Genomic DNA, 20728 nt, shown 5'->3' on the forward strand with positions numbered 1-20728 from the left:
AAAAAAGTGCCAAACAACTGAACACGAAACGAAAAGCCTTCCGTAAAACCGGCACAAGCCTAAATAAAAAACAATTACAAGAAGCTGCAAAAAGCCATTCCAAGAAGGTGTGGGCTGCAAAACGAGACCACTGTGAAGCACAATGGCTGAAAATCTTCGACCTGCTGAGTCCCGTGAAATCGCAAGAGTTCTGGAGTTACCTAAGCAATCTCGGACGAGATATAAACCACAGAGAAAACTCCCTCGAAGCCTCTATCTGGGTTGCCCATGTAAAAGCACTTTACAACGAAGACGGATCTGTTAACCAGCTAAATGATGCACCCATAGCAAGGGATGACCCAGACTCCGTCACCGAAAAGAAGGCCCCCCCGGAAAACTGTGAGTGTCTAAAATTCTAATAAACATCAGGCAAAATGGCGCACCGGGTCCTAACGGCCTTCCTGGTCACCTATTTAAAGCGAACATTGAATTTTAGTCCGAAAATTTGACCCACCTGTACGCTGAATGTTGGCTCTTGGGGGATGTGCCAGACTCATGGAGAGGCTCGCTCTTACACCCAATTCACAAGAAAGGCCCCAAAACAGATCCATCAAACTACCGCATGATTGCCCTCCTGGACATCGAGGGCAAAGCCTACGCTAGTGCCATCCTGAGGGACCTCGCAGATTGGACGAGCGAAGAAGGCCTTCTCCCATTCTGCCAAACCGGATTTAGACCTGGGTCTGCCATGGTAGATAACATCACCGCACTTTCTTTCTTGGTCCACCAAGCGCGGTCGCGCAAAAGTCCCCCCTATTTGTCTGCTTCATTGACTACTCGGCAGCGTTTGATGGGGTAGATCGCGCCATTCTGTGGAGAAAGCTGGCTCAATTGAACATCAACCCATCCCTGCTAAGAGCGATCCAATCTTTGTACCAAAAAACGTGGGTGAGAATCAAACTCTCGAGGGACTCCGCATCTGCGAAGATTGACACAGATCGAGGCCTAAAACAAGGGTGCGTTTTGGCCCCACTGCTGTTCAACCTATATACAGCGGACATGGAGAGGGCCTTGGCTGGGGCAGCCTTAGCAACCCCAAAGATTGGAGGGACCAAAATCCAATTCATGCAATATGCTGATGATTTGGTACTCCTGGATCACACTAAAATTGGGCTACAAAAGGCGCTGACGGCCCTGGCAGCATATAACAACAAAAACAGGCTGGTAGCAAATCCTTCCAAGACAAAAATAATCATCTTCGGACACTATCCTAAGAAAAAATCAGCAAGATGGAGGCTTGGTCATCTCTCCTAGGAAACCACACAGCGATACACCTACTTGGGCATCTGCTACCAAGAGTCGGGGCTTTCTGGCGCCCACTTAAAGAAAATCCAAGGCAAAGGAAAAACCATCACCTACGCCCTCCGCAAGTTACAAGCTTCTTTATATAGTCCATCTACAACAGCTATCCAAAGAGTACTCAAAGCTAAGCTAATGCCGGCCCTCAATTATGCTCAACAAGCGTTCCCGGGTAAACTCAACAAGGACCTAGAAAAAATCCATTGCAGAGCTTACAAGAGATTGTTCCACCTACCAAGGTGCACCAGAAACACCCTCGTGCGCCTAGAATTCTTGCTCAACCAACAAAATCTGGAAGAGATGGCCACCCAAAGTAAATACTACTTCCTCACAATAGCGGCACACAAGAACACACTCAAGGCAGTTCTGAAACACATCTTCACGGAATCTGGGAATCCCTGGTCGGCCACCCTTAATGTGGCAAAGGACCTTCTCAATCTTGTCACCGAGTCTTGGGACCCCGAACACGTCAATAACACTGCCATTAAAAAAGCGATCAGAAGACAAGTACGCGCGCGTTCGCGGGAACTGGACTTGGAGTCACTGGCAAAAAGAGACTTTCATGAGTCCCTATGCCTGCTGCATACTGTGCACAACCCTAAACACCATTTTACGCAGGCCGTAGGCCGCGCAGACCTTCACAAGATTTTAGCCTACAGACTACACCCCCTGCCCCTTAAAGAACTATGGGCCCGATGTAGGTAAACGCGATTTTCCGATTTCAAAATACCGAGGCGGGCCGAATCGGTATTCTGAAATCGGAAAACGAGATGTAGGAAAAAAATACCGAATGAATACCGAATCGGCCGGCATCGGTAATGAGATTCGGTACGTTCCGATTCTGCTCGGGCCGAATCGGAAATTACCGAATCGGCCAACAACGAATCGGAAAACACCGATTCGGCTACCACCGAATCGGATATTCCCGAATCGGCGAATACCGATTCGGCAAAAGCCGAATCGGTAAAATCCGAATCGGCAATCATAGACCCATGGCGAAAAAGCCCATAGGAATGCATTGAATGAACCGATTCGGCTTTTACCGAATCGGATAACACCGAATCCGATTTTACCGAATCGGATTTTACCGATTCGGTAAAAGCCGATTCGGCAATAGGCGATTCAGCCAATGAGGTGGCTCCCCCTCCCCCACCCAAACAGGGAGTGGCAACCCTGGCAGGTGCAGCTAATTAAGAAGTTTCTAGAAGTTTCTGGAAAGCCTGCCTGAGCCCAACACACAGTTAGCAGCAGTGGGAGAAGGAGGTTGCAGACTGAACAGCAGAAAATGGCAGATCAGGCAGGAAGCCAGAAGTCCTCCCAAAAGAGGAAGCCCAAGTTCACCACCACCGAACTCCAGGTGCTGGTTGAGGAGGTGGTGAGGGTGCACCGCCAGCTGTTTGGCAAGCTGTCCCTCAACGTGCCAGACAGCACCAAGAGGAGAATGTGGGCCGACATCGCCCAGAAGGTCAATGCTGCTGGTGTCACCCCCAGGTCCATTGAGGAACTTAAGAAAAGGTTTTACGACCTCCGCAGCCTCACGAAGAGGAAGCTGTCTGACATCCAAAGGCAGGCTGGACACACCGGAGGAGGCAAGAACCCGGCGCCACCCCTCACCGAGCTGGAGGAAATTGTCTCCAGCACCATCGAGAGGGAGAGCATTGTAGGAATCGGGACCCTGGACAGCTCTGCGAGAGCCACAGCTACAGGTAAGAAGCATGCGCATCATGACACACCCTACCAGACACCTCCCCATGAGACACAATGCATAGGCAAACACCAGCACTGTACTGTCACCAACATACAAGAGACAAGCATCATGGTACATGTAGTCAGCAGAAGTTAGCCAAATATGTCAGTGCAGAATCACAAGACAGGAAACAGTGTGACACGGTGTAAGGAGATGCAAGGACATGTGGAATGCCATAATTGTACTGACTGTAATACATCGGCACTCAGTTTACAAATGCTTCTTTGTACCTAGGGGCACCATTAGGCGGCACCACTGTGACAGCAGAGGGAGCATCAACATCAAACACTGCAGTCGCAGGGCCGAGCACCAGCCAGGCTGGCCAGGAGGAGGAGGATGAGGATGAGGAAGGAGACACCCCAGGGCTTGGAATGGAGGGAGTCCTGGTGATTGATTTCCAGGCAGTGCACTCCCCAGTACTGTCCAGCACACCCCCCTTGCAATTTTCACCAGACAACTCCCCTACAAGGCAGACCATTCCGCCGACACCAGCTCCTGCCACAACCGTGGCCTTGCCACCCGTCCAACCTGTCCTGGGAGCAGGGGCTCTGGGACCGGCCAGCACCACACCACCACCAGTGGCACCCCAGCCCACTCAGCAGGCCGGAGGCAGCAGTGCCAGACGCCGTGCCACCACCACCACCACTGCTGCACCAGCACGGGAGGGCAGTGTGTTCCTGGGCCTGGAGGGCCAGATGGTAAAAATCCAGCGCCAACAGGCCAGATCCACCATGGCCTGCCAACGCCAGCTCCTGCAGCACAACATGCAGATGGGGGAGTTGGTGAAGGGTTTCCAGGCTGTTGTGGACAGCAACAAGGAGGTGGCAGCAGGGTTGGGCAGGCTGACCACTGCCATCACCCACTCAACTGCCAGGCAGGAGGAGCATGAGGTTGCGCGCAGGAGGGATGCCCGGGTGCTCAACCGGGCCATGGCCCGCCTTGCAGCGGCGACCGCACAGCTGTGCCATCGCAGCTCAAATCAAGAGTCTGTGCTCAGTCAGCATACGGCTGAGCTCACCAGGGGGATGGCCAGGATCACCACGGCCATGGAGGCCATGTTAATATCAAACGCCGCCTCCAATCCTGCCCTGGACCTGGGTGATGCTGGAGACAGCAGCAGCCGCAGCAGCCCGGCCAGCGCTGCATCAGAGCCAAGGAGGAGCACCAGGCGATCCGCTGATGCTGCTGGGCATTCGGAGGGGGCCGAGGGACACCCCAGTGGGTCTGGAAAGCGGGCCAAAAAATAGCCTGGCAAGGGGGGATGAGCAAACCAGAACCCTGGACTTTATTTGAGTTTACAATCTCCATTTTTTGATGCACATCAGTGCTGTAACTGTGGTGCATCACTATTAATACATTTTTTTTCCAAGCAACATTTAGCTGTCTTTGCATCTGTACTCAGTCAGAAATAGTTCTCAGTGATCTCCTCACGTCTGTATCTGCCATCACTTGGCGTACACACCCCAGCTGGCTGTGTCAGTGGCACAGCTTCGTCGTCGTCATAGTCCTCGTAGTCAGACAACTCCACCTCAGTGCCCTTCTTGACCGCAAGGTTGTGTAACATTGCACATACAGCTATGATCTTGCAGCAGGTGATAGGGGTATACTGCCTTGCACCTCCACTCTTGTGCAGGCATCTGAATCTACTTTTCCAGATGCCAAAGGTCCGTTCAACAACATTCCTGGTGCGTATGTGGGCCCGGTTATACCTCCTTTGGCTGGGTGTGGAGGGGTTGAGGTAGGGGGTGAGTATGAATGAGCGGAGGGCATATGCACTGTCGCCTGGAAGAGAAAGGGGTCACATTAGACACATGCATACATGTATTACACCTACCTACTATGTGTTATGGGGGTCTGATGATGTGTCTCACCTAGGAGGTATCCTTCTCCAAATTCGCCAGCCATCAGCCGTGCATATATGCCGCTCTGTTGGAATATATAGGAGTCATGGGTACTTCCTGGAAATTTTGCTACCAGGTCTGTGATGGTGCACTTGGCATTGCAGATCACCTGCACGTTGATGGTGTGTGTAGATTTCCGATTGCGGTATATGTATTCGGTGTCCGCTGGTGGGCAAATCGGAATATGCGTGCCATCTATGCAACCGATGATTTGGGGAAATTGCGCCATCTGGTAGAAGTCAGCTTTGGTTTGTAGCAGTTCTGCGTGGGTTGCAGGGAATGAGATGTATTGGTCCATCCTGTCTATCATGGCGTCAAGGAATATGTGGAAGAACCTTGACAGGCTGCTCTGGCTCACCCCTCCTGCTGCTGCTACTCCACTTTGATAGCTGCCAGACGCTACCAGGTGTAGGCTGCATAGCACCTGGACGTGCGCAGGGATGGCGTGTGCCCTTGGGGTGTGGTGGTCCAAGTATGGCTTAAGGTCCCTGATGAGCTCAAGTATGGTGTCAGAGTCCAGCCTGTATCTCTGTAGGATCTCAGCCTCAGTGAGCATGAACAGGGTTATCCTCTGTCTGTAGACCTGTTCATTTCTTAGCCATTCCCTCTGTCCTTCCTGCTGTAGCCGTAGCCGCCTCGCAATGACATAGAAAGCTGCCATCCTGCAAGTTGCAATGCATTTTGGGACTGTTTATATGGGTTGGAGTTGGTTACCACCTGATTGCAATCCATGGTAAATACCGAGTGAATTCTACCGATTTTGAGCCGATTTCGGTGTTTCTGTGCCTCCCTACATCTCCCCAACTGTCGGAATCGGGGAATTTCCCGATCGGAGAATCATACGAATCGGCATGATTTCCGAATCGGCTCATGTCCGAATCGGTATTTTTTCCGATTCGGTACATGGACCGAATCGGGGATTTTCCGATTCGGTGTCACTTACGATTCGGTACATGGACCGAATCGGTGATTTTCCGATTCGGTGTCACTAACGAATCGGTAGTAGGACCGAATCGGTGATTTTCCGATTCGGTGTCACCAACGATTCGGTAGTAGGACCGAATCGGTGATTTTCCGATTCGGTGTCACCAACGATTCGGTAGTAGGACCGAATCGGTGATTTTCCGATTCGGTGTCACTAACGAATCGGTACATGGACCGATTCGGTCTTTGTAACCGAATCGGTGTTTTTCCGATTCGTTACATATCCGATTTTCGGTATGTACGTATCGGATTCTTTCCCATTCGGTACTCATTCCGAATCGGTTTTCTATCCGATTCGTTCTGTTTTTGGTTCCCTACATCTCGATGGCTGTTTACCGATCGGTAAGGGCCAAAAATCGGTATTTTCGGCCGATACCGATCGGTAAAGCCCTACCTACATCGGGCCCTATATGCCTTTGAACAGACTGGATCAGGAGCTCGGGAATGCAGGCTCTGCAGGTACAAACGAGAGTCATTGGCCCATCTTCTATTTTGCTGCCCGGCTCTGCGTACGGCTCGCAGTCTTTACCTTAGGCCTATCCTAAGACAAGTGGGGTCACGCACCGCAAAGGAGGCGATTCTCCAACTTATACACTGACTTTGGTAAAACAGATGGCCTCTTTTGGAAAGTTTATCCATCAGACACGGTCCAAGATGATGGCTAACCAGGGCACACACGATTAGAGACTTTGCAGACACACGCTGGGCTGTCTTACTATGAACCCTACTCCCCGTGCCCACCAGCGCCCTGGGAACTACCATACACACTCCTGGTTTTAACTTTTGTAATTTTGTATTCTGTTTTTTTTTAATGTAATGGTTTTGAGTAACCAAACAATAAAGTATTCATTAATTCATTCATACTTCTTTTGATCTTCTGGTCCCCACTGACTATTCAATTCTGAGGAACGATAGAGAAGATAAAGTCGGGGGAGGTGTAGCAGTTATCTTCGGGAACCCCCTTCATCTCAAAGACTTTCCCAGAAGCTCTTTCCGTTCCTTCAAATGACTTTCTCTGGAGTTTCAAACGCAGCAAAAATCCCTTGTCAGGTTTCATACCATCTATCACCGCCTGGTGACCGCTCTCCTTTCACAGAGGAATTCACTGCCTTTGCGAGCAACCAATACTCACAAAGCGACAAACAGATTTTTTTTTAATTGGAGACATTAATCTTCATTGGTGAAATCTGGAAGATATAGCGGCCAACTGGAGAGAGGAGTTGGCCTAACGGCTAGGGCGGCCGACTTCAAATCTGGGCAGCTTGGTTCGAGCCTCAGCAAAGAAGCTGAACATCTTGTGATTCCGGGCAAATCACTTCATCTCCCTGTTCCTAACAAAAATTAAAGTATCCTCATGTATCGCAACTGGTGCTATGTAAAGCGCCCTGATACCCTATATCTTCGGGTCAAGTTCACGCTATATAAAACTAAGTAAAAAAAATATAAAAACAGGCTTGCCACTTTCCTCTTACGAAATGATCTTTTTCAAAATAACACAAATCCGACGCACTACAAAGGGCTCTATTCTTGACGTTGTTATCTCCAAAGTAGATATGCTAACTACTGTTGATCCTATACCAGTAGATTGGTCTGACCACTTTCTTATCCCCTTCTCTCTACACCTATCTGATTCTGTTAATCTTGGTCAATCTAAAAGAACTACTACCTTTTTCCGCAACATCAAAAACATCGACCTGGACATTTTATGTAACACAGCTTTGAGCTCTCTTCCAATCTTAGACCCCTACTCTGATGTCAACGACCTGACTACCCAATGTCTCACCAGTATATCAGCTGTAATTGATAATGTTGCTTCACTGCAAAGTAAAAAGAAAAGACCTACTCCTGCTGGTCCGTAGTTCAATAAATCCCTTTACAAAGAAAGAAAACACTTGAGGAACCATGAGAAATTATGGAGACATTCTCCTTCCACCACCAATCTCCGCTTCACAAGATCCTTTTACCAAAAATACATATTCCATGAAAAAGCGATGCACTTCAGAACCCTCCTAGATTCTGCCAAAAACTGACCTAAAAAATTATTTGAACCTTATCAAAAGCACCAACAACTCTCCCTCTCCCACCATATTTGACAAACCCCCCATCCCCCAAGATAGCGGAAGAATTTGAATTATTCTTTGATGAAAAAGTAAAATCACTTGTTGATCAGGTTACCCATACTACGCCCGCTGAGGTCTGTAAATCCTGAGTCCTGTGGCAGAACTTTGACCTCATCACCGAAATGGCCCTCCTTGAAAGCATTCTAGAAACTAAACCCTCCAACCAATCCATCGACCCCATTCCCAGTGACATTGCCATTGACTTTAACACACACACTCCCCTACTGGACAAGTCTGATAAACCCCTTCCTCAACCAAGGCTCCCTTCCTGCAGCCCTTAAAACAGGACAGGTTACCCCACTTCTTAAGAAACCTTCTGCTGATGCAAAAGATCTCAACAACTTTCACCCTATCACAAACCTTCCTTTTCTTGCTAAGGTCACAGAAAGTTGTGTGGCGAAGCAACTTTCCAAATATATCAAGGCCAATTCCCTCCTTAACAAGTTCCAATCTGGCTTTACCCAAAGTTGCAGTACAGAAACAGCCCTACTTCAAGTGATCGATGATGATCTGCAAGTACTTGACTCTGGTGAATCTTGTCTCCTGATCCTTCTTGATGTATCCGCAGCCTTTGACACTGTTAATCACAAAACTTTTTTGATCACTTTAAAGCTAAGAATGGGTTTTGAAGTCATGGTGCTCAAATGGTTCGAATCATTCCTCTCGGGCAGATCCCAGATGATTAAAATAACCAATTGTCTCTCCACTTCAATGGCTGTTGGTCAAGGTGTCCCTCAAGACTCGATCCCTGCGCCCACTCTGTTCAACCTCAACCTTGAACCGCTGGGTAATCTCCTAAAAAAATCTGGGAAACATTATCACCAATATGCAGATGACACCCAAATCTACCTAAAGGTTTCTTCCATTCATGACATTTCAATTCTCAACACCACACTGAACTCCATCCACCACTGGCTGTCTACTCATCAACTAATCCTGAATCCTTCCAAAACAGAATTACTTCTCCTCTAAACCTCACTATCTCCTCCTCCTATTCAATCTTGGATGAGCAATCTAAACAATCTCAACAACAAGCCTATCATTGTTGACAGTGCCAAATCTCTAGGCGTCATCCTAGATAAAAGGCTCAACTTACAGTCCCATATCAATCCCATTGCCAAGATGGCACATTACTAACTGTGCCTTCTCTGGGGGATTTGGTGCTTCTTTCCTGAACAAGACCTAAAAACCTTGGTCCAATCATTGGCTCTTTCCAGATTGGACTACTGCAACTCTCTCCTTGCTGGCCTCCCCAAATCCCACCTGTCCCCTCTAAAATCCCTCCTACACTCAGCATCTTGCTTCGTATATGGCGCTAAAAAAGAAATTATCACAGCTCACCCATACTGTTGTCTCTTCACTGGCTTCCTATTGAAGCTAGGTCAATTTACAAGACTACCTGTATCACCCACAAAGCCCTACACACCTCGACCCCACGCTATCTGGCGAGTAAACTCAAATTCTCAGGTGGCTCTAGACCTTCACATTATGTAGGAAACGTACTGCTCGAACTTCCTACCTCCAAAAGGAAGAGATTTATGGCTCAATCCTTCTCTGGTAATGTGACCGGAATCTGGAACTCACATGCTCCCTCCCTCCGAACCAACACCTCTTTCCGTACCTTCAAAATAGATCTTAAGACTCTCCTCCTACAAACACACTTCCTGGAATAACTCATCCTATTTCTTGACCACTACGACCATCTAGCACTCACATGAGGCCAACTGTGTAAATATATATATTACTCCTGTTTCAACCTAACGCTGTCACCTTTCATATTTTTACAGTACAATATGCAATCTGTTAGAGTTGTAACTACATATATGTAACTGGTTAGCGTGATCAGCCTATCTTGTGTACCTGTTACTGTATATATGTAATTTGTTAGCGTGTTTAATCTATTTTGTGTACCTTTTGTAATTTACCTGGCACTCATTTGAGGTCAACTTTGTACATATGTATTTTGCTCCTGTTCTAATCTAACGCTGACACCTTTTATATTTTTTAGAAATATAAATATGCAACTTGTTTGCTCTGTAACTGCATATAAGTAACTTTATAGCATGCTCAGCCTATCTTATGTACCTGTAACTGTATATATGTAACTTGTCAGCGTGTTTAGTCTATCTTGTGTACCTTTTGTAACATACCTGGTTCTTTTGTAAAGCGTTCCGACCGCTTTGGGTACAGTTTGCGCTATATAAAAGTGCGGAAAATAAATAAATAAATAAATAAATAAACACCAGAGTACTCCGGACGGCAAGCTCCGAAGGGCACACAGACACTACATTGTCTTAATCCTAAGTAAATTCCTCTCCAACCTGCACATGTCTGATTATAGTCATGCCTAGCCTTGCCACCCCGGTCTTAAATTCTCTCTGTGTCATAACAACCTACAGTGAGGCCTGCTGCAGTCAGCCAAGGGGCACCGTAGTCACACTGGGATATGTCAGCGGCGTGGCATGGCCACGTGTGTGTTTATGCCTCTCCTGTCACACCCGGAAGCTGCAGCACTCTCAATTTCTTCCCAGCCTCGTAGCGCCTTCCTGCAGCTCTCTGCCGGGCCCCGGGGGAAGCACAGTCGCAGACTAGTCTTCCCCCGGGGTCTTTCGCGCAGGATAGGACAGGCAGGGGGAGGGGAGGAGTTAGGGTGTGGGTATATAGGCGCAGGGGAGGAAGGGAACTTCCTCTTCCTGCGCCTGGTACCATCGGGAGGGTAGAAAGAAAGGGAGTTTAGTTCAGGGCCTGTGTTAAACAGTTTAGCGAGTTAGTGTACTTTCTGGGTTAGTGTCTCTTCGTCGGGGGCTGTTTGCACGGCAGCCGTTTTCCTCACACGCCGGAAGCGTGAGTTTTGGCAACATGTTGGGCGTGGCGTCCGAGGAGGTCCGGGCGGCCTTGCTACTGCTGGCGCGGGCCGGTCGCGAGAATCTGCTACAGGGGTCAAAGCCGCAGTTGTGGCTTTCCTGGAGGACGAGCCTGACACACACGGGCAGGTGGGCGATCGGAGGGGGGGCGGAGCGCCCGGAGATCCGGCGAGGGGCAGGAAACGTAAGAGCCTGCCCCTGCAGGCCTTCCCTCTGATCGAGTTCCTGCCTGGGGCCTCCGGGGCTGTTTTGAGGGGCGCGGGGCACCTGCCCCAGCTGCTGGGGCCTGTTCACGCGCCGGTCGGTGTGGGGGAAGGGGTGGGGCAGGGGGACAGCCTTACGCGGTGCCCTTTGATGTCTGAGGGAGCTGCGGGTGGGCCCAATTCCTCAGAGTTAGAGGGGCAGGCCGATGACCCCCCCTTGGGAAGGGCATGACTGGGGATACTGTGACTGTGGACGAGGGGCAGAGGGAGGAGGCCCCCATCGACCTGTCCACCAGCTCCAGGGCGGGCACCCCTGCCCTGGCGAGGCAGGAGGTGGCCGGGGACTCGGCAGATCGGAGTGGGTCGGCTGTGCTGGTTCCCCTGGGTGGGGTGCCTGGGTGGGGTGCCTGGGTGGGCCCCTGGGTTGGCCCAAGGAGGTTTCTTCCCCCCAGGGGGGCCTGGTGGAAGGTTCTGTTGCAGAGACCACGAGGAGGATGTATCATTTGGCATGGTCTGAATTTAGTGCTTTCATGGGTTGGAATCTGGATGGTGTCGTGGGTGTTGAGTCTGAGGTGGAACAAGGGCTGAGGTGTTTTGTGCTGGATTGTATTGGCAGGGGTTCGACTGCGGCTATGATTTCTGGTAAATTGGCAGGGATATCCTGTTACTGTGCTTTGTTTCTGGGTTTTGATCCGACTAAAGACGTGATCGTGAACAGGATGTTGCGGGGTTGGGGCAGGGAATGCAGGAGTGGGGGGGGTAGGCTGCGGGAAGCAGTTACTTTTGAGTTGTTGGTCCCGCTGGTTGGGGTGCTGCCGGAATGTTGTTACGACCTTGTTGAGGTTGGCCTTTTTCGTTTGTGTATGGTGTGGATGTTTTTCGGGGCGTTCAGGGTGTCTGAGTTGTTGGGTACGAGGAGAACGGCTGGCAGGTTGTTTGAGGAGATTCGTGTGGATGGAGGTCGCCTGGGTATTTGGTTGCGGTGCTCGAAGACTGATCAGTTGGTCAGGGGCAAGTGGGTGTGGCTGAATGAGACAGAGGGTGGGCCGGTGTGCCCTGTGGTTGAATGGCGGACTTTCCTGGGGACGGCGAATGTGGCGCGTGGGGAAATTTTTTGTCATGCATCAGGCGCGAGAATGACGGCGGGCCAATTATTGGCGGTGTTGCGCAAGGCGTTGGGATGATTGGGTCTGAATGCGTCTGGTTTCGGGACTCACTCCTTCAGAATTGGGGCTGCAACAGCTGCGGCCAGGTTGGGGTGGTCCTGGGACAGGATTAGGCGGATTGGGCGGTGGAAGTCCCTTTGTTGTGAGAGGTATGTGAGGAAATGAGATGGTCTCAGGTAGGCTGTTGGTTGATTCATGGTTTTGCTGTTCTTGTTCTAACATCTTTTTATTTGTAGGTTGCGTGGGTGGACCGGGAAATAAGACGGTGACGTGGATTGTTGGGCACTCCTTCGTGCATTGGGCGTCCAAATATGCGGTGCAACAGGTTTACGGCCGTAACCTGGGACTTAAAGGACACTTGTACGAGGTATAATGGTGGGGCAGAGGTGGCATGCGATGGGGGGCACTACTGCCCTGGCTCGCGAAGATGATCCCGCAAAGAGGATGCCCTGATTTGTTGATAATACATCTGGGAGAAAATGACTTGGTGCAGCTGTCAGTTTTGGCGCTTTTACAGCTTATGCAGAGGGACCTGGAGGTGCTGAAATCTAGGCTTGCAGGGACCTGCATTGCCTGGACAGAGTTGGTCCCCAGGAAAGTGTGGAGAGGGGCAATGAAGCATGGGGCGATCGAAAAAGCACGAAGGAAGCTCAATAGGGCAATGAGACTATACTGTGGTGACAAGGACATCAAAGTGATTACACACTGAGGGATTCAACTCGAGGAACCTTTAGTTTTTAGGGACGACGGAGTACACTTGTCACAGCTGGGCAATGCATATTACATGATGGAGATGAGAGATGTAGTGAGCAAGTTATGGAATGAGGCTATCTGCTGTTGCAGGGAGTGAGTGCGGGTGTGCTTGGTGCGGGCTGGCAGGCCTGGGTAGGAGGGGTGGGGCAAGGAACCGCCCTACAGGGGGTTCTCTGGTTGGTGGTACTTTGAAGGGACAGGGGGGTCAAGAGCGGGCACACCCATCCCTTGGGGGGGGGTGCCGAACAACATGACCACCTTCAAGCTTACCACCCGGAAGCACCACCAACTGATCCGCGCCACCAAGAAAACTGCATTCAAGGACCGGCTGGACAGCAACGCACACAACTGCAAGGAACTCTTCAACATCGTGAAAGAGCTCTCCAACCCCAACGCCGGAAACAACGACATCACCCCATCGCAAGACCTCTGCAACTCCCGCGCCTCCTACTTCCACAACAAGATCGCGGACATACACAACAGCTTCAGCACTCAACCGACGCACGCCACGACCGCACCAACGCCCCCCACCACCACCCTCCGCGCCTGGACTCCGATCAGCACCGAAGACACCATCCGCATGATGAACTCCATCCACTCCGGATCTCCGACCGACCCCTGCCCTCACCACGTCTTCAACAAGGCCGACGCTGTCATCGCACCCCACCTGCGGGACATCATCAACACCTCCTTCGACACCGCCACCTTCCCGGAGAGCTGGAAGCACGCCGAACTCAGCGCTCTACTAAAGAAACCAACTGCGGACCCCACCGAACTCAAGAATTACCGCCCCATCTCGCTCCTCCCGTTTCCTGCCAAAGTCATCGAGAAGACCGTCAACAAGCAGCTGGCCGCCTTCCTCAAGACGAATGGATCCCTCGACCCCTCACAGTCTGACTTCCGAGCCAACCACAGCACCGAGACCGCCCTCATCGCCGCCACCGATGACATCCGAGCCCTGATGGACAACGGAGAAACAGCGGCCCTCATCCTCCTGGACCTCTCCGCGGCATTCGACACTGTCTGCCACCGCACCCTAGTGCAGTGCCTCAGCAACGTCGGAATCCAGGAGAGGGCACTGGAATGGATCATCTCCTTCCTCGACGGAAGAACACAGAGAGTCCGTCTACCACCGTACAAGTCAGAGGCCACCTGCGGCGTCCCTCAAGGATCCTCGCTGAGCCCCACCCTCTTCAACGTCTACATGAGCCCCCTCGCGGCCATCGCACGCCAACACAACCTCAACATCATCTCCTACACAGACGACATCCAGCTGATCCTCTCCCTGACCAACAACCCCGCTGCCGCCAGAGCCAACCTTCACGAAGGGATGAAAGACGTAGCCGAATGGATGACGACCAGCCGCCTGAAACTGAACTCAGACAAGACGAAAGTCCTCATCCTGGGCTCCATGCCCTCCACCTGGGACGACTCCTGGTGGCCCCCTGCCCTGGGCACCGCACCCAAACCGACGGACCGCGCACGCAACCTGGGCTTCATCCTGGACTCCTCTCTCTCCATGACCAGACAAGTCAACGCCGTCTCCTCGTCGTGCTTCAACATCCTGCGCATGCTACGGAAGATCTTCCGGTGGATCCCCACCGAGACCAGGAAGACGGTCACCCAGGCCCTCGTCACCAGCCGACTGGACTACGGCAACGCCCTCTACACCGGAACCTCCGCCAAGCTCCAGAAGAGACTCCAGCGGATCCAGAACACCTCAGCCAGACTCATCCTCGACATCCCACGACACAGCCACATCTCCGGACATCTGAGAGACCTGCATTGGCTCCCCGTCAACAAAAGAATCACCTTCCGTCTCCTCACCCACGCACACAAAGCCCTACACGATCAAGGCCCGAGCTACCTAAACAACCGCATCAACTTCTACGCACCCAAGCGCCACCTCCGATCAGCCAGCCACGCCCTCGCCGCCGTCCCCCGCATCCGAAGAACGACTACAGGAGGAAGGTCCTTCTCCTACCTGGCCGCCAAGACCTGGAACTCCCTCCCGACCGACCTGCGCCTGACCCAAGACCACCTCTCCTTCAGGAAGAAGCTCAAGACCTGGCTGTTCGAGCAGTAGCAGCACCCACCCCCTCCCCAAGCGCCTTGAGACCCTCCGGGTAAGTAGTGCGCTCTATAAATGTCCGGATTGATTGATTGATTGAGTTCAAATGGCGGATAGAGGCATGACTGGAAGGACGCAAGGAGCGGGCTGGATGACAAGTGATTGATGGGCAGGGATAAGGTATGGTATGGAGCTTGTAGGGGTTTGTGATGAGGTGGAACGGGTGAAACGAATGAGAGGGGAGTGTGAGTGGGGGGTTGATGTTATTACCTGTTGATGTTTATTGTTATGTATAGATTACGCAGCCTGGTTTAATAAAATGGCCTTTTACGATGACACACTGCGTGGTCTGTTTATTGCGCGATGCCGGGCCCCGGGGGAAGCACAGTAGCAGACTAGTCTTCCCCCGGGGTCTTTCGCGCAGGATAGGACAGGCAGGGGAAGGGGAGGAGTTAGGGGGTGGGTATATAGGCGCAGGGGAGGAAGGGAACTTCCTCTTCCTGCGCCTGGCACCATCAGGAGGGTAGAAAGAAAGGCCACCCACCCACCCGGCAGTTGGAGGTGTGGTTTTGGGTCGGTCTATGGCGTCGCCAGTTTAGGCAAGAGCTGCTTTAGGCGGTACTTTGAAGGGACAGAGGGTCAAGAGCCGGCACACCAATCCCTTTGGGGGGGAGTTCGAATGGCGGATAGAGGCATGACTGGAAGGATGCAAGGAGCGGGCTGGATGACAAGTGATTGATGGGCAGGAATAAGGTATGGTATGGAGCTTGGAGGGGTTTGTGATGAGGTGGAACGGGTGAAACGAATGAGAGGGGAATGTGAGTGGGGGTTTGATGTTATTACCTGTTGACGTTTATTGTTATGTATAGATTACGCAGCCTGGTCTAATAAAATGGCCTTTTACGCTGACACACTGCGTGGTCTGTTTATTGCGCGATGCACGTCTGAAGGAGAGGTGCCATAATGACACCTTAATAATATCACTTTATGTTTACACTGTTCTGCAAGCCACTGGCTCGGGGGCTGCACCCCCTCCCCTCACCCCCTAACTCATGCTAGCTATAGGCACGCAAGGCTTCCAGTGCAGGCGCATAGTCGCTGTCCTGTCACCGCCCCAGTCAAAGATTTCATAAATCCGTTTAGCTTTAATTCGTGCCTCTCAGCCTTATAGATATGAACTTGCTTGTTGCATTTAATGACATGCATAGCCCTTTAATTAAAGTTTTTAAAAAAGAAAATAACCCAGGCTTTTTATTCAATCTAGGAGTGCGCATGCTTTTTACTGTTCAGCGTTTGTCTACTTTTCTCAGCACATTTCTTTTCACAGCATTATAAAGCAAGCGTTTTCAATGTACTAGATCTTGGATTTGCGAAACTTTGAACTATTGGCATTATAAATGACAATGCCTTTTATTTATGTGTTGGATTTTTAAAACATATGCGCGACCTATTGCATGTCAAACTTTTGTTGTTATAAGAGGAGCGCCCCACAAGTTAAAGCTCCACCTTGTTTAGTTAGAATGCTGGAGTGGTCAGAGGTTTTTCAATTTCCTAGGACTGAGTAAACAATTTAACTAATCATTGCAGGTACTGATGTCTGGCCACTTGGAACAGTACATTTTTTCTAAATAACTGATAAAATGTAACACAACAATTTATGAGAAAGCAACAGAAAGTATGTGGCTGTGCGTGATATAGTGTGAACATAATGAAAAAGAAGTGAACACTGTGCATGTTGAGAAATATAAAAACATGATTAGTAGATGGCTAGGGTACAAAACAGATAGATTTGTCTATAGTTTTAGAAGTGTCCGCCATTTTGGAATTCACTATAACTAATTTTGAGGACAAACGCATAATTTATGTTAGGGCAAGTACTGCAAATATTTAAAACAAGTCATATAAAGGCGGACCCTTTTAAAAAGTGTAGATCCCTGCATTGAACTTGTAGGTAGATTGCAATTGTTTAACAGTCTTTTCGGTCAGCGGAATATAGGGGCATATTAGCAAGAACCTTGTTAAAATTATCGCCGTTTTGGCTTGCTAATATGCGTTATGAAGTTCCAATAGAAGCCCAAGTTAGATGTGCAGAACATCTAACCTGGGCTTCTATTGGAATTCTATAACGCATATTAGCAAGCCCATTATCGCCATTTTAGCGGCAGTTTCCTGCCGCTAAAACTGCAATAATTTTAACGAGGTTCTTGCTAATATGCCCGATAGTGCTTTTAGCTGGTGTTTGGTGTAGTTATCATTTGTTGTGGTCTTTCCAGATAAATGTCATGTCTTTAGCTGTTGGGTATGTCAATTATCAGGTTGAGTGCCCTGATCTGTGAGGTGCAAACAATTGGTCATTAATTACTCAGGAACACATTTTAAAGCGAGCTGCCATCTCGAAATTTGAAATGGATACTTTCTAAGACAGAATGGTCCGTCGGGTGCTAGCCTGGAAGAAGGTCATGGCGCCTGTGGAATAGTTGGTGATCTGGGATATGTGTGTGTTCGGGTTTACATCTTCACGCGTCCTGGATTAAAATGGTTAAATTCCATTCAGAATACAGAAGCCTAGTGATAAAAGAATGCATTTTCCTACACATTAGACCATCATACACCCCTTTTGCTTGTAAATGTTAAGTACCATTGTAGTAGTGGGGTGAAGGGCACACTCATCCAATCATATCTGCTACGAGAGTGCACGTGTGACCAGTCATTTATACTGCAGGGACTTTTTACAATAGGGACGAAGCTGAGGTATTACATGGGTGATTAAATACTATGTATTATAACCATCTCCAAACACAACTCATTGAGGTTCACCAAGGGATAAGCTGTTATGTGAGTGAAGTTCCCTGAGTGATATTATGCCGCCTCTCTCCTTACCTGAACGCTTCCTCTGTGTGCCACAGAGATGGCAATGCGATTTTCGTATGCCTGCACCTCAACCAGCTGCGCCCACGGGACCTCCGTGGCTGTTCCACGTACGTTCTCCACTTCCACACTGAACTCCCTGAGGGGCCCCAAGTGTCCGCAGGTCCTGGTGAGTGTGTATCTGCAGGCGCCATGGGAGGTGTAATTGAGCCCATCATAGGTGTGGTAGTGTGGACCCCCCCACACCCGGCAGGTACCATTGGGTGCGGGGTGGCAGCCCATGACTGTGTCTATCACACTACACTTTTCATAGGGGCCGCAGCTGTGCCCCTCGCACTCCATGGCCTGAGATGGACTCCTGCATGCACACTTCCTGGTGCAGTGATCATCCAGTAAGACTTCCTCCCCCAGCGTGTAGTAGCGCCCAGTGAGGGTGCAGCCGCACTGCTCCACAGGCACGCACACCCCGGCACTGAGGATGTAACTAGGCTTGCAGAGGCAGCTCTCCCGGCAGGGCTGGGCACAGAACCGAGGGGCCTCGGGATCGGTGCAGGTGGCGGGGCAGGCGGTGCCACAGGTAGAATACACACTGTTCTCTGGACATGTGGCCTCTGTAATCAGAAACAGGTCATCAGTCTTACACCTAAAAGAAGTGCTTAGAAAACAATATATGCCAAATTGACAGCACTGGACTAATATTGAGCTAATGAATGCAGTGCACCTATTTCACAATGGCTTCTGGGAGATGTGAGTATACAATTGTATCTGCAGACTACTGCTTGGCTCGCACGTAAGTATGCGGTAGAACATGTGGGGAGACAAGCAGAAGTATCGCACCACTTTTATCTCATTTTTAAAGTACTTCGCTCAAGGGGATTTGCAGTGATACCACAGAGATCCAATAGTTATTATTGTATTGTATTGTAATTGCATTTGTATAGCGCTTACTACCCTTGACAAGGCGCCAAAGCACTTTTTCAGCGAGTAGCATGCTACTCCGGGACCCATAGAGGATAAGTGTTGAATTAGTATAGTGAAACATGCAAGTACATTTCAAGTGGTGGACATGTTAGTCAGTTATTTGGATTTGGAAGGATAGCACAAAGGATAGAAGAGGAAAAAAGGTTTGTATTTATATAGCGCTTCTTACCCCTGATGGGGTGTTGAAACGCTTTTTTGGCTGGTAGCACACTACTCCGGAACCCCATAAAGGATTAGTTGTGAATTAGTATGGTGAAATATGAAAGTAATTTGAGTGGTGGATATTAGTCAGTTATTTGTAGTGAGAAGAATAGCGGAGGGATAGAGGAAAAGAAAGGTTTGCATTCATATAGCGCCAGTTACCCCTGATGGGGGTGTTAAAGCGCTTTTCTGGCGAGTAGCAGGCTACACTGGAACCCATAAAGGATTAGTGTTAAAAATTAGTGTAGTGAAATATGAAGAAATTTGAGTGGTGGATATTTTAGTCAGTTATTTGGATTGAGAAGGGTTGGGGAGGGGTAGAAAAAGGGAAAAAGGTTTGTATTTATATAGCGCTTGTAACCCTGATGAGGTGTTGAAACGCTTTGTTGGCTAGTAGCACGCTACTCTGGAACCCATAAAGGATTAGTGGTGAATTAGTATACTGGAATATGGAATTGGAGAAGTGAACATGTTAGGCTGTTATTTTGATTGAAAAGGATAGTGGAGGGACAGAAGAGTGAAGGATTTCTTTTTTTAGGTCATAGAAGTAGGAGGAGGCTTTTGGATGAGTAAAGAGGATTTTTGGTGGGGAGAGTCAGAGGGAAGAGTTTAGAACGGTTTATTTTGGGTGATTGGTATAGTAAAAGAGTTGTAAGGACACCTTCCTGTACATAAACTATCACCAGAGGAAAACAAGGAAGAGAAATGTAAACCTCCCCTGGGGAGGCGTAGCTTTCAGACGCATTTCCTGATTTACAATTTCTTGTCAATCTGGAAATATGTCTGGTTCCATGGGTGTTGCGTGGGATCACCCACACCAACGCCCCTTTCACGCAAAGTGCTGCGTGTAAAGGGGCCATATATTTACAAGGACAGGAAAAGCCACAGAGTGTGGTTTTTCCTGCCCTTGTAAGTATGGGGCAGAAAATTGCGCTGCCGATGTGTCACACAAAGTGACGCGCTGCCTGCACAAGAGGCTTGTAAATCTGCCCCTTGGTTCCTTTACGAACATTCAATGGCGGCTTTTGAACATTTAATGCCGGCATTTGAACATTGCTACCAACTTTCACCATCAACAAAACGTCTACACCCAACCATACAGTCTCCATCCTCTGCATAGCAAAACTCCCCCAACCCCAATCTCCAATACAACACACACGGAGCACACGACGCATACTTACCACGCCGCACTTCACTCCTTTTCACTAATGATATGACACAGACACCACATCAACACCCTACACCAGGCAGTGGTACACAAAAAACAGGACCACAATCACACATAACAAACAAACAAACTGACAAATTAACAAAGTTCCAGTTAGAGCATTTACCTCTATTTCCAACTACAAAAGCACCACAACCAGGACTACACAGACACACATCCCCAGCGAAAGCCAGAACAGGAATATCTAGGCGACCTGGTGCCTGGTACAAGACTTGAGTTGTTTACCTTCCTGTCTCCGTGCAAACTCATCCTCTCCCTCATCAAGAAACTCAACATCACCAGGCACACCTTCCAAGAAGGGAT

General features: G+C 49.6%; 1 protein-coding gene across 1 annotated transcript in view; it reads right to left on the reverse strand.

The window, feature by feature from the left end:
* The window catches only part of LOC147701284 (alpha-tectorin-like), a 550081-nt gene that overhangs the window by 337127 nt on the left and 192226 nt on the right, over positions 1 to 20728 (reverse strand). Inside the window, exon 8 of the mRNA XM_086930016.1 lies at positions 18028 to 18626. Within this exon, the coding sequence (XP_086786142.1) occupies positions 18028 to 18626 (599 nt within the window). The remainder of the gene's footprint in view (positions 1 to 18027; positions 18627 to 20728) is intronic.

This window comes from Lissotriton vulgaris, chromosome 7 (assembly GCF_964263255.1).
Source record: "Lissotriton vulgaris chromosome 7, aLisVul1.2, whole genome shotgun sequence".
Lineage (NCBI taxonomy): Eukaryota > Metazoa > Chordata > Amphibia > Caudata > Salamandridae > Lissotriton > Lissotriton vulgaris.